The 14,260-nt window shown below is 47.3% G+C and overlaps 1 protein-coding gene across 12 annotated transcripts in view; it reads right to left on the reverse strand.

Moving 5' to 3' along the window:
• Nucleotides 1–1,529: 1,529 nt before the first annotated feature.
• The window catches only part of UBAP2 (ubiquitin associated protein 2), a 227,114-nt gene continuing 214,383 nt past the window's right edge, over nt 1,530–14,260 (reverse strand). For 5 of the 12 annotated variants that reach the window (XM_040655471.2, XM_040655468.2, XM_040655470.2 and 2 more), the window contains 7 exons: nt 9,327–9,405; nt 7,638–7,852; nt 6,715–6,814; nt 6,524–6,631; nt 5,010–5,077; nt 3,701–3,892; nt 1,533–2,715 (listed from right to left, as the gene is read on the reverse strand). In XM_040655471.2, the coding sequence (XP_040511405.1) occupies nt 2,620–2,715; nt 3,701–3,892; nt 5,010–5,077; nt 6,524–6,631; nt 6,715–6,814; nt 7,638–7,852; nt 9,327–9,405 (858 nt within the window). In that variant the 3' untranslated portion in view covers nt 1,533–2,619. Of the gene's footprint in view, nt 2,716–3,700; nt 3,893–5,009; nt 5,078–6,523; nt 6,635–6,714; nt 6,815–7,637; nt 7,853–9,326; nt 9,406–14,260 lie in introns of those variants that run through there. The other 7 variants (NM_001277105.3, NM_001398300.1, XM_046905277.1 and 4 more) reach the window with 5 other exon arrangements.

The raw sequence follows: 14,260 nt of genomic DNA on the forward strand, positions 1-14,260 counted from the left end.
TATGCAGGTTGCTGCCAAAGTGATACCTCCTATTTATTTCCATGGAAACTACAACAGATACAGAGCACACAGTAACACTGCTTGATAGAGCAAGTTCTCAGCTACAGAACACAATACACAACTTTTCAGCAGCAGTCATCACCGTGAGCTCTGCATTTTTGCCAGAGATGAACAAGATCGGGAATGCTGTGCTTGTAAAAATCTGCACCAGCAGAGGCGACCAGTTGTCACTGCTGAATGCACCACCCACTGCCTCACTGTGTGCACATCCATTGCTTGGTCTCCACAAACATTCAGCAAGCATCATTGAATGCCAGTGGGGGATATTTTTTCTTTTATCTAGACTGGCTGAGCAATGCACCCAGGTGAGCCTCCTGAGGTTGAACAGATCCAAGTGCGAGGTGTTGCACCTGGGTCGTGGCAACCCCCACTGGCAGTACGAGCCGGGGGATGTAGGGATAGAGCACAGCCCTGCCGGAAAGGCCCTGGGGGTGCTGGTGGATGGCAGCTGGGCGTGAGCCAGCAGTGTGCCCTGCAGCCCAGCCAGCCAGCCGGATCCTGGGCTGCATCCAAAGCATTTGGAGGGAGGGGATCCTGCCCCTCTGCGCTGTGACACCTCACCTGGAGCACCGCGTCCACAGGTGGAGTGCTCAGCACAGGAGAGACGGGGGCCTGTTGGAGTGCGTCCAGAGGAGGGCCATGGAAATGATCAGGGATGGAGCAGCTCCCTACGAGGACAGGCTGAGAGAGCTGGGCTGTGCAGCCTGGAGAAGAGAAGGCTGTGGGAGACCTGAGAGAGGCCCGTCTGTATCTAAAGGGGGGCTGTAAGAGAGACAGGGACAGATTCTTTAGCAGTGTCTGCTGTGACAGGACAAGGAGAAACACTTTCAAACTAAAGGAGGGGAGATTTAGACTGGATATAAGGAAGTAAGTTTTTACAGTCAGGCTGGTGAGGCTCTAGCACAGGTTGCCCAGAGAGGTGGTGGATACCTCTTCCTGGAGACGTGCAAGGTGAGGCTGGAGGGGCTCTGAGCATCTGATGGAGCTGTAGCTGTCCCTGCTCATTGCAGGAGAGTTGCACCATAAGGTCTCTAATGGTCTCTCCAGCCTCAAACAATTCTATGATATTTTTCTGCACAGAGGAATAACAAAATAACAGGCTTTACTTTCAGAGGAGCAGCAGTAAGTAAGGCAAGGTGGTGACTGCTGGAAGCCCCCAGGGCTGAGCATGCCTAAGGCCAGTGCTGGTGCAGCCTTTCCTGTTTATTTCATCCTTCTGAGCTCCGTGCCTGCTGCTTGGCCACATAGAGCTGCACAGAGCCAAGCTCCCTCTGCCTGCAGCAGCTCTGCCCCATGCACACAAGGCCACACTCCCTCCTCCCACTCCCCTCTGCAGGCACCAGAATGGGGTCCACAGTGGGCTGGTGGCCACAGCCCCGTTGCACCAACACAGCCTTTGTTCACCATCCGTCCCATCCCTCCCTGCTAAGCTTTGCCGGAAGGGCTGAGAAAAAGCACACAGACAGCAGTGATATGATCAGAACTTTATTAGGTGGAAGAAAGGCTAAGAAAAAATGAAAACTCCTAAACCACCCACTGCACTGTGCAGGACCACAGCACCAGGAGGTGCCGTCCTGGTCATTGTTTAGAAGAAGTGGGGAGGGACAGTGAAGGCCCATCCAGCAGCTCAGGCGTTGCTGGGTAGGGGGCTCAGGGCAAAAAGAGGAAGGAGACACAGTTCAGACTTTTGTTTAAGAAACCGCTACATAGTTTCTGCCTCACATGATGCAAAGGAGGTCGCAGGACACACTGAGCCATCTGAAGTCTCTTGCTCAAGGAAAAATAAAAAAAAAAATGAAAACAACAACAACAACAAAAAAAAGATATTAAGAAAAAAAAAAAAGTCTTCTTTATTATTTGTTTTATTTGTTTAGAAATAGAAAACGGAGGTGAGGGCAGAGCTCCCGGCTCAGCGGCACTTTGCTCACTGTGCCCACTGCAGGCGGGAGGAGGGAGACAAAAGAAAGGGGAAGGCCCATAAAACATCATCATTTCTTTTTTTGTTCTTTGATTTAAAGTAACAGCTACACGGGGGCATGGGAGCAAATATCCAACCAACAGGACGTGCCTTGATTCTGTTTGAAGGAGCCAGGCCTCCTTACTTGCCTGAATTTAGAACTGCATTAAACAAATGGGCTCTCATCAGCTCCACTAAGAACAGTTTTGCAGTTTTGTTTTGGACAGAGATAAAAAGCCCACAGAGCTTAAAAAACAAGGAAGGATGCCCTGGTGCAGATGGGAAATGGATAATTAGTTTTCCTACAAAGAATAGAACAGGCTGCAAGATGCAGAAAACCACATTTAGGCTCTATTACATTTACAAATACATACATAAATATATTACATACAACAGCAACTCAAAGAGGAAGCCGGCGAGTCACACAGAGGATGATGGCTGCAGTTCTCCCCGCACAGACATTTGGCTGAGCAGTTACTTCTCCTAATAATTCCAGGAATGGGCTTCGGCTTTTCTTTCTTTTTTTCTTTTCTTTTTTTTTTTTTTCTCTCCGTTATTTCATTTTTCTCCTTTCATTCTCTCCCCCCTCCCCGGTTTCGGATTTAGTTTGTCCAGTATGGAGAAGTGCCGTAGGCGGTTTTGGTAGCCTGAGACTTTTGCTGCATGGTGCTGGGCTGGTTGCGCTGGCCAGATCCTCCCTAGAACCACAAAGGAAGTGACACTGAGGCCATGCAGTGCACCCAGAGAGGGGAAACAGAGCTGAGAAGGGTCCAGAGCACACGTCTTATTGTGGGGTGGCTGAGGGAACTGGGATTGCTCTGTCTGGGGAAGCATCAGGGGAGATGTTATTGCTCTCTTCAACTCCCTGAAAGGAGGTCATGGTGAGGTGGGGGTCAGCCTCTTCTCCCAGGTACCAGTGACAGGATGAGGGGTGATCGCCTCAGCTTGCACAAGGGGAAGTTCAGGTTGGATATTAGGAAACATTTATTTTCTGACAGCATGGTAATGCATTGGCATGGAGGGTGGTGGTGTCACCGTCCCTGGAGGCATTCAAGATACAAGATGTGGTGCTGACAGCTGATGGGCATGGGTTGGGGTTGGACTAGACGACCTCCACGGTCCTTTCCAACCTCCAGTGATTCTATGACATAAGCATCAGCCATAGGCTGTGCTGTACCTGGCCAGGCACAGGGCCACCAGAACAGCAGGGCTGCAGAAGGTCAAGGAGCACTCTCAAGGCTAATGCACCAGCCATGGATGTCAGCATTCAGAGAGAGCAGTCATTTCCTCTTTACGGACTCTAAAGCAGAACACTTTTTTTTTTTTTCCTCAGGGAAAATTTATAGTGAGGAAACACACTGGATGATGAATCCAAACCAGAAACTGGAGCTGTGATGCAATCTGCAAGCAGATGCTTTGCTTTCTCCCTCGCTTGCAGTGCAAATGCTCACTTCCAGAGAACAGCAGCAGCTCACCCCTCTGCACCCACACCGTAATGGCCTCTTCCAAGCAGGACTCACCCCATAGCCCTCCCCAGTCTACTTAACAGCACCAAGTCTGCAATCTTGCCAGGGCGCCTTCCCAAATGGGCAAAGCAAAAACCAACCAACTCAGAATAAAGTAAAGATCCCACACCAAGAGGTGGGTGAGCACAAGGTGCACTTTGTGAAGGGGCTGGCTCACCTGCCCATCCTGTTGAAGGTGGTGATGCAGCATCTGGGAGTGAGGCTGCTGATGCGCAGGCAGGATATGGAGAAAAGGGGCTGGAGCATAACCCGGGGCAGCACCAGGGTTCAGGGGCCCAGTAGATCCGAGAGCAGAGGGCAGGCTGAAGGGAGGCGGTGTGCCGGCGTGGAATCCCTGCTTGTCAAACGTCTGTACAAACAGGCAACATCAACATTGTCTGAAAGCAGCATGAGCACGCACAGACCAGACAAGAACAAGAGAACACAGATCCCTGCACCTTTCCTACACCCCACGAGCAGGTCAGGCCAAACACCCGCAAGCACTTCAGTAGATGAGATTCAACTGCTGTTCTCACTCCTATTTCTGTTCTAATGCCTGTAACTTTTAAAAAATATCTATACTTTATTGATTACTGTGTTGATTTCCCTGACCTCTTTTCACTTAGTGGGACATAGGATGGCAGCAGCTGCCTGAAATCGGCTCTTCACACCCTGAGAGGGCCCAGCCTACCCGTGACAGCCCATCAAAAGTGCAAGAAACTGCACTAACGTTTTCTTTCCCCAGGCCAGAGCTCTGCCCTTGATACTAAGCACATATCATGGGGCTGGAGTCCGACCTGCAGTGGTGAGGCACTGGCACTACTGCCCAGAGCAGCTGCAGATGCCCCATCCCGGGAGGTGCCCAAGGCCAGGTTGGATGGGGCCCTGGGCAGCCTGAGCTGGTGGGGGCAACCAGCCTATGGCAGGGCTTGGGGCTCGGTGTGCTCTGAGGTTTCTTCCAACCCAAGCCATTCCCTGATTCTATGATCACAGCCAGGAACATGGTGGGTCCCACTGTCCTGACAGGAAAACAGCTGAATGCCCCCATCATTTACCACAGCTCCTCCAGGCACTTACTGTATGCACAGCAAGAGCCCCACAGGTGAGCAGAGTAGTGCTGGTACCCACGTGAGAGGCTCTCAGGCACATGAGTGGGCACTGCTGATTGATCTCTGGAGAAAAGCAAACATCCTCTTCACTCATCTGCTCTGGGGGCTATTTTTGACTAAAACCAGTGGTGCTACCACATTCTACCTGCACCCAGGGAACAGAGTGTGAGGTCGCATGGGACAGGGCAGGGAGTTTGTGTGTCAGGAGATGACGTTGTAGATGGGAGATACTCCTCTCCAGCAGCAAGCAGAGCCAGCCCAAGGAAAGCCAAAGCCCACTGCCACCAACTAGCCTGGGACATGCTCCTGAGTGACAGCATCCCACTGAGCCACCAGACTGGCCTTAGGCCACTGGGAGGAGGGTCCAGCATTCCTCACCTGAGTCTTGTTATAGACTGAGCCACTGATATCAGGCACACCTGTGTTACTTGAGGTCACAGAAACACCTGGAAAACAAAAAGCCACTGACAATGAGAAAGCCAAGCAGCAGCCAGCCTGAACCCTGTGTGCTTGCTTTGCTGTTGGTGCCTTAGCTGAGGCACTCAAACCTGCAGCCTCTGCCCCACACACCTTCTACTCTACTCTCTGAAACGCACAGGAGTGAGAGGACGAAAATACCCTCTGCTCCCGCTGCAAAGCAGGAAACCAGCCCACTGGGATAGGTCATCCTTTACACACAGGCTACAGCTGGGATTCAAATACACTTCTAGCTGTGCTGAACATTCATTTAGCTCACAAAATGCCAGCTCTTCCCTAGGATTAGGGATGCATTTGGCTCTATCACAGCATTCAGGAGCCTTCCAGTAATGTGCTCAGCAGTGAGCCTCTGCATCTGCTACAGACTTGTGCCCCTGTCCTCACACATCAAGCTGAAGGGTGAAGTCTGCAAAATTCCTCTGCCCCTTTAGAATTAGTATCACTGACTCAGGCTGGCTTCCATACAGATTAGCTGGTGCCACACAAGACTCAGAAACACACTTTCACCAGCAAGTTGACTCAAATTGCCACTCATTTGTGGGCTTACAAAGACAGAATCTGGTGGCTTCACTTGGACCAGTATAAAAGCAGTAGTTTCTCCAGCCAATGAGAGCCAACCAGAGGCCCTGACCCAGTGGGTTGACGCTGCCCTATGCTGCACCCTTCCTAAAAGACAGCTCATTTGCAGGCCACTGAGCAGAGCACCACTGGCTTTTGGTTGAAGGCCTGCATACTGACCAGCTGGTGTTTCAGATGCACACAAATGCTTGGTATTTGCTTAAGCCCAAGGATGAACTTGTTAGTGCCAAGCAGTTCAGTATAAATTTCTCAGGTCTAACCAGCATGTGCAGAACAAAGCTGTGTACATTCCTTAGCCTTGGCAGTTACAGAGGAAACATTTCCAGGCATGAAACAATGCAATGAGTTACGGAGCATACAGACAGCAGCTGAAACAACAGCCCAGAGATGTGTGAGCTGCCCTGCTCACTAAACACACAGCTAACTCAGATGCCTACCAACAAACCCAAAATCCAAGTCAGCATTTGGCAAGTGACCATTTCAGCAGCAGCACCAGCTGCATTGTCTTCAGCGACACAGAAATGCTGCAAGACCGCTTATTCTTCACCAAAGACAACTTTGGCAGGGAAAGCAGCTCACCACTTCTCCTATGTGTAACGGAGGACAAAGCTGCACATCAGCCACACAGATCCTTATGTGAGGTTCAGGCATTAGGTTTAGAAGGAATTCTTGGGCCATTAGGAAAAAAAAGCATTCTGTATACGGGAGATGGAGAAACAGCTTGGATCTTGACCCTCTTTAAAGCTGTCTGCTATGCTGACTGCACAGCACTGGTAATACTGGGAGTTTGCCCTACTAAATCCCACTCAAGAGTAACCTCAAGTCTCATGTGTTACCTTTCCCAGGTCCAGTGCCAGCAGATTTGTTTTGTGCTTGAGATGACCCACTGTAGCCTCCTTTGCTGTAATCTCCAGCTGCCGTTCCCTGCGTTAAGTCATCATAGCCTGCCGGTGTGTACAAGACAATGTGTTATAGTGTGCAAGCAGCTCTGCAGACGCTCCAGTGAAAAGCACAGTGATGAGCATACCTGCTCCATAGCCATGCTGCCCGTAGCCACTTGCTTGCTGGAAAGGAGTCGAGGCAGTGTTCAGGTTGACTCCATGCTGCTTTGCTGATGCTGGAGGTACCTGAACAAAAGAGGAAAGGAACAAAAGGCACTGTTAGCTGGGTGCTAAAAGCAAACTCCCTCTGCCACCTAGTGGGGAAGGCACCTCCAGCTCACACGTGAAAAGTAATTTGGAGCTGGGAACATGATCACATGGGAAGTGGTGCTCACGAGGCCAGCAGGAGATTGCTGCAGCAGATCCCTGCAAGCCACAAGCTTCTTGCTACAGCTGCCTGTGGTCCTGCATCACACGGCCTTTCTTCTCATTGCAGTGCAATCACACCTCAGAACAGGCTCCACATTTCTTTCATATGTCCAATAGAACTAACTGTAGGCAGGAAATTCTTATCCAGAAACCAAAGAGGAGCAACCAAAATACTCTCCAGAATCAAACAACACACCAACCAGCTCCCACCTGAGGCTGTTTCATAAAACACAGTCCTACAGTGTCCTAAAATAGACTCACCTACTGTTCCACCCGGAGCACCAGATCCTCCCACATAACTTCCTCCCTCCTGAGACTACCAGTGCTGCTCCACGGCTTCATGGGGTGTCACTTCCTCTAAAAGATGTCCTAGGCACTCTCAGCATGCTGACTCAGCATTTGGTTTCTGTTTCTCTACAGACTGAGCTATCTTCAGGAACACTAAAAATCCATAAGCTGCAGCTACCTACTACTTATGTAACCTGTGCTCATGACTTTTTCTTGGGGAAGGGACAGCAATTATTTTCTCAAGCTTGAACAAATCTTTTGGAGATTGTTTGCAGGATGGAGAATGTTTTGCTGCGAGAGTAAAGCCAGAGAGGCACAAAGGGAAAGTTACAGCCAAGGCCATGACACTTACAAACATGGTTGGCCCATACTGGAATGCACTGGGTACACCTGGAACCCCAGCATAGTAAGGTAGCCCAGTGTAGCTGTAGCCTGGTGGCAGGGTCGGGTTGAGGAACGGCTGCTGAGTTGTGTGGTGAGTCTGCGTCTGGTTCTGCTGCGGCTGGGCTAGCGTGGTTGCAGGAGCGGGAGAGGCAGAATCCCCACGGCCAAATTTTGTTACATCACCTGCAAAAGAAAGAACTGGTCAGAAGAATGACCAAGGCTTTTCCACAAGGATCTTCCGCGTACAAGTAAATAGCTGGAAAGAAAAAAAAAAAAAAAAAAAAAAAGCACATTCTATACTTGAAAGGGTGTGGGTTTCCAAGGGAAGAACTCTCCTGGTCTCTATTCCTGACAGTGCAGGTACATTGCCTGTCTGTGGCACAGAACTCCGTGTTGTGACTAATTCGTCAGTAAAATGTAGACACTAATACCTACCTACTTCACACACACTGAGTAGATTCATTACTATCAGATCATTGCAACAAAATATGCTAAAAGCAGAAGTATGGTAAATAGCCAAAGTGCAAATGGTTGTTGGGTTAAAGTGTGACTCTCCTGGAGGTTAAACTGATTAGCCAAGCTTCATGGGCTGAGAGCAAGTTAGGATTTACAGGCAGTGATGGGCATATTTTTGTCAATGTCTGTTTATTTATGAAGCATCACTAGTTAGATATCTGGTTCCTCACACCACCAAAGTTCTGGAGACAGTAGCTGAAGGCCAGGAAAGCAAGGCTTGCATCGTGGACCACCTTATTGAAGAAGTAGGAAGGGAAATGTGGTTATTAACCCGAAATCAGCCACCCAAGAAAAGTGACTATGATGCAGAAAACTTCAAAAAATCTTTCAATTTTCTGACAGCACTCAGAACAGCCTGTTTATGTGTTTGGTTTTGTAACATATCTGCCTCACATCTGTCTTCTCCTGACCAGTATTCCCTTTCACTGGTTGTCAAGAAACATGGCAAGATTTAATACCTGCATCAGAGATATTGTAGTTCATATGGCTACAGTTTTAAGCCGTAATCAGATGGCAGCGGAAGAAAACCACTTGCTGAACATGCTGCAATGTAATCTCTGCACACTGATAAATGAAGAGCAAATGCAAAAAGCAAGGAAGGGCTTCCTAGACCACTTTTAAGAATGCAGTCCATTTGACTACGAAGAGGGCAGGGGAATGATTGCAACAGACAGCTCCTGGTGGGAATACTGAAGTGATAAAGTATCAATAACTAAGAATAGAGAGCTGCTGAGAGGGTTCTGAAAGGGTCCATTCCACCGCCAAAAGAGGAAAGCAAGCCAGTAGAATTTCAAGAAAACAGATTAAACAGGTATTAATCAGGTATTTTCCAAGCACCTGTATGTGCACGGGAAGGACACTAGATGACACTGCCATTTACATTTTTAACAATTTTGCACTTGTTCTCAAACACTATCCAACTTTATCCCAGAAGAGACCCATATGAATTACTAATCAGAACTATGCAGAAAAATCCATGTCAAAATTGCGAGTGAGAAGCTCGCTTTTATTTGCCTGCTTTGCTTGGATGGGTATAATTGCCTACAGAAGGGAAAAACAATTGCTCTTTCAGCAACAGCTGGATGACCTGAATTCAAAAACCAGCACATCTCACTTACCTCTGTCTTTAAACAGCACTCACCTGAGTATGGGTTGTTAGCAAGGCTCCCATCTCTGCTTGTCAAGGTTGCAGGAGCAGGGAATGTAATTCCATAGTAATCCTGGAAAAGATGCAATATCATTTATTAATAGTTGAAACCACAAAAGACCTGAATAGTTCTTACAAATCCTATCTTCCATAACAAAAATATATATTATAACATAAACATAACAATTTAAAAGCAAGAAGAGAAGCTATAAGGTCAGCTTCTGCTCAAGCTTACAACAGAGCTGAAGATTTACCTAGATTCTTGATTTCAAACTAAATCTTTATGGACTACTTTATGGACACTTAGTATCATCCACAAACCCTTCATCACTTAATGGTAGTTTTACAAGGCTGGATAAAGCTTCTGCTTCAAACCTGCTAAAGCATCTAGGAGAAAGGAAGTTTAGGGCCTGAGAAGCAAGAACAGTTATTATTTCTATTTTCCCTTAAACACACAAACTGAGTCTAAAAGGTGGCTGCTGATAAGTGCAGAGTTAAGAACAGCTTCTCAACACCTCCTGCCAGTGGAAAAGCCCTAGAGGTTCTGCCTGTAAAGGTACAGAGGAGCAACACTTCTCACTATTTGCCTCTGCTCAAAGGCAACAACAAAAAGTTCTTCCCTCCCAACCTGCAGATCAGAGCTGACACCTTCCAGGACTGAGCCTGGAAGAGCAATAGGCCATGTGGGGTGCCAAAGACTTGAGGTCAGGCGAGAACCATAATTGTACTGTGCATACAGTCTAACAGTCCTGTACCATGCCCTATTCTCTAAAAGTAAAAACATCACCGAGATAAAGGGTACAAATGTATAAGAAAACTGCAGCGGACAGAGCTGACTGAAAAAAAACATATTTAAACTGTATGTTACAGGAGACTTTGGAGTAAAAGTTTCCAAAGTGGAGTGCCCAAGACAATCCCCTGCTGTGTACGTGCTTTCAGTATCTAAAAGGGGCTGTAGAAAGAAGGGGACAGACTCTTTAGCAGTGTCTGTTGTGACAGGATGAGGGGAAACTAAAAGAGTAAAAGTAAAAAAGAGTAAGAGTAAAAACTACAGGAGATTTAGGCTGGATATAAAACAAACATTTTTAAAGATAAAGGCAGTGAAGCACTGGAGCAGGTTGTCCAGAGATGTGGTGGAGGCCCTATCCCTAGAGACAGTCAAGGTCAGGCTGGACCAGGCTAATGAGCACCCAATATAGCTGTAGGTGTCCCTGTTCACTGCAGGGAAGTTGGACCAGACCTTTAGAAGTTCCTTCCAACTCAGCTGTTCTTCAATTCACTGCAATGCTCATAGGCTCTACGATGAAACATTCATTGATACCAAAATTAAAATTACTAACAATTAAGGGGACGGGTGCTCGGATTTCTGCTAATTTTTAACGATATGGTCCATTATGAAAAAAGCTGAAATACAGAGACCATGCCTTAGATCATTCTTCTACGTCTTATACAGAAAGTTAGGACAGCCTTCACCCTGGCAGGCCTGCACTCCAAGATGACAAGGCACACTAAGAAAAGCAAAGTAGCATTCCATTTTCAGTTTGGGTGGAGAGTTTGCCTTTCCCTGTCTGGGTGAGCTGTGGGGTAGCACACTATGTAGTGATTTTCCTTCTATGTTCACTTGCTCCTCACCATTTCTGATTCACACAGAGCTAATGTTTTAACCACTCTTGTACGCATTTCTACACATTCTCCAACAGTGGACAAGCATCTTTCTTCACAGTTATCTCTGCAAATTCCTTGACACCGCAAATGCTTTCTCAGATTCAACTTATACCTTCCACAATGCTACACTTGGGTGTCACTACCCCACTTCTTATACACAGTCCTCCACCACTGAACATGAAATAACTTCACTAAGATTTAGTATTGCAGGCACTTTCTGTATCTTCAAACCATGTCATATTTCATCATCCTCTCCATTCCACATAATTCCCACCTTATCAACTCCAGCATAAATCACTTAACAAAACACAAGCAGATTCCTATTAAAGATCTTAGAGGTTTAGTAACACCTCCAGGGACGGGGCACCTACAGCTCTCTGGGCAGCCTGTGCCAGTGCTTTGCCACCGTTTGAATAAAAAAAATTCTTCCTGACATCTAATCTAAATCTCTCCTCTTTTTAAAAGAGCTTAACGCCCCTTGTCCTATCACTATCACACCATGTAAAATGTTGGTCCATCTCCTGCTTCTAAGTTCCCTTCAAGTACTGGAATGCTGCAGTAAGGCTTTCCTGGAGCCTCCTCTTCTCCAGGCTGAACAAGCCCAGCTCCCTCTGCCTGTCTTCATAGGAGAGGTGCTCCAGCCCTCTGATCATCTTCATGGCCCTCCTCTGGACCTGCCCCAACAGCTCCGCATCCCTCCTGTGCTGGGAGCCCCAGGCCAGGACACCGTACTGCAGATGGGGCCTTACAAGGGCAGAGCAGAGGGGACAGTCACCTCCCTCCCTCTGCTGCCATCCCTCTGTTGATGCAGCCCAGGATACTGCTGGCCTTCCTGGCTGCATGTGCACACTGCTGGCTTATGTTTTTTGTCCATAATGGCCCCCAAGGCCTTCTCTGCAGGGCTGTTCTCGGTGTGTTCTTCTCCCAGTCTGTACACACATCTAAGATTGCCCCAACCCAAGTGCAACACCTTGCACTTGGTCTTGTTGAACCTCACTAACTTAATATTCAGCTTCAAGAAAACATCAGAAAAGATGCTTTGTTCTTAAATTCAATGATTCTAACAACTCCCCAAGTTGGAAGGGACCCAGAAGAATCAAGAACTCTTGCCTCTACACACAGGACCACCCAAATCCAAACCCTGTGTCTGACAGCAGCAACCAACTGTTCCATGCCCACCGCTCTCTGGGGCAGAGCCTTTCCCTACCCCTGGCCCTCCCCTGGCACAGCTCCATGCCGTTCCCTCGGGCCCTTTAATTGTCACACAGAGCAGAGCTCAGCGCTGTCCTCCGCTCCCTGTGAGGAGCTGCAGCCACCATGAGGCCTCCCCTCAGCTCCTCTGCCCTAGGCCCAGCACACCCAGGGCCCCCAGCTGCCCTGCAGACGCCTTCCCCTGCAGACCCTTCCCGCCTTTCTGGGCACTGTTCTTCAGCCTCTCATCCCCCAGACTGTACCTACAGCCAGGGCTGCCCCTTCCCTGGTGCAGAATCCAGCAGTTGCTCTTGTTGAACTTCATGCTATTGGAAATGGCCCAGTTCTCTTATTTGTTAAGATCTCTCTGCAATGACACAACCCTTGAAGGAGTCACAAACTTATTCAGTATGCCTCAGAGTCCTATATACAAGGCACTGATGAATACGTGAAAGAAAACTGGTGCTAAAATGGAGATGTGCAGAACCCTACTAGAGTCTGACCACCACTCCAATGTAACCTCATTTACTAAAACCATTTAAACCCAATCTGTAAGCCAATAGCTCACCTATCACACTATGTTTTTTCCATATTTATGCTGGACATTATGTCCAGAAAGATACACTCTGACAAACAGTATGGAAAGCTTTGCTGAAATCCAAAAATATAGCATCAGCTAGCTTCCTTTGGTCAACCAGGCTCCTAATCTTGTCCTAAAAGGAGATCAAGTTAATTCAGCAGGACTTTCTTCTCTTGAACCCATGTTGGCTGTGACCAATGACTGCACTGTTTTTAAGGTCCTTTTTAATAGCTTACAGAACAATCTTCCCCATAATTTTACTGAAGTGAGATTGACAGGCCTGTAATTATTAGAGCCTTCTTTCTCATTCTTCTTGAAAACTCTGACAACATTTGCCAGTCTTCATTTGACTGGGACCTCTTCAGGTTCCTAAGACCATGGGAAAATAATTGAGAGACATCACATGATAGCACCAGCCGGCTCTCTGAGTACCCTGGAATAACAGTATCCTTAGTCAGATGGAACCTTTAAAGGTCATCTAGTCCGACTCCCCTGCAATGAACAGGGACATGCACAGCTAAATCAGGTTGCCCAGGGCTTGATCCAGTCTTGCCTTGAAAGTCTCAAGGGACAGGACATCAACCACATCTCTCAGTATTCTGTTCCAGTGCCTCACCACTCCCACTGTAAAATACTTTTTCTTTATATCCAACCAAAATCTACCTTCTAAATGGAAGGAACCCCTTCAGGCTCCATAGACTGATATGCATCCAGCTGGAGCAGCAAATCCCACACAAGTTCGGAGTTCACTGGGAGTTTATTGTTATCCTAAGTCATGATCTTCCATTCTGGGGCTCTCAGGCCCTATCATTAGTGTTGGAGATGGAGTGAAGAAGATAATAAATAAATATCTCTGCTTTGTCTGCGCCCATACTTGTTATGTGATCATCCTCATCAAGTAACAGACCTATGTTATCTTGGGTATGTATTATTCTGTTAACATAATTTTAAAAGTACCAACATGTTTCAAATAATATAGCTATATCCTGACGTACAGAAGGTGCATGGGAGAACACACCCGAAGTAAAAAATGAGTTATCAGGAATACCTCCTGATATCAGGTGTGAGATAAAAGGACTGAAAAAACAAGAAGTGGTCTAACATTACAGATTTAAGCTTAATCAACTAGCACATCAAGTACCATGCACACCAAAGTCTTTGGTCTCACCACCACTTCTACCACACAGTCAGGCTATAACAGAGCAGCAGAAAAGATTACAGCAGACAAGATTATATAATCCAATAACACAAAGTCAGAATTTATCGTGTTAACATGCACATTAAGAAGTTGAGTTGAATTAAAAAAAAAAAAAAAAGCATGCTCCCCAATAAGGGAACTCCCACTCTGGTTGCATCAGTGTCTCTCATTGCTGGAAATATCCCAGACATGGTGACGTCTGCACTTGGATCTCTGCCAGCTTTCACTTTCAATATGCAAACAGACTGGCACCACGACCATCAGTATTCCCTGCTAGGAAATACATTGTCTGCT

Source organism: Gallus gallus, chromosome Z, assembly GCF_016699485.2.
Source record: "Gallus gallus isolate bGalGal1 chromosome Z, bGalGal1.mat.broiler.GRCg7b, whole genome shotgun sequence".
Taxonomy (NCBI): Eukaryota; Metazoa; Chordata; class Aves; order Galliformes; family Phasianidae; genus Gallus; species Gallus gallus.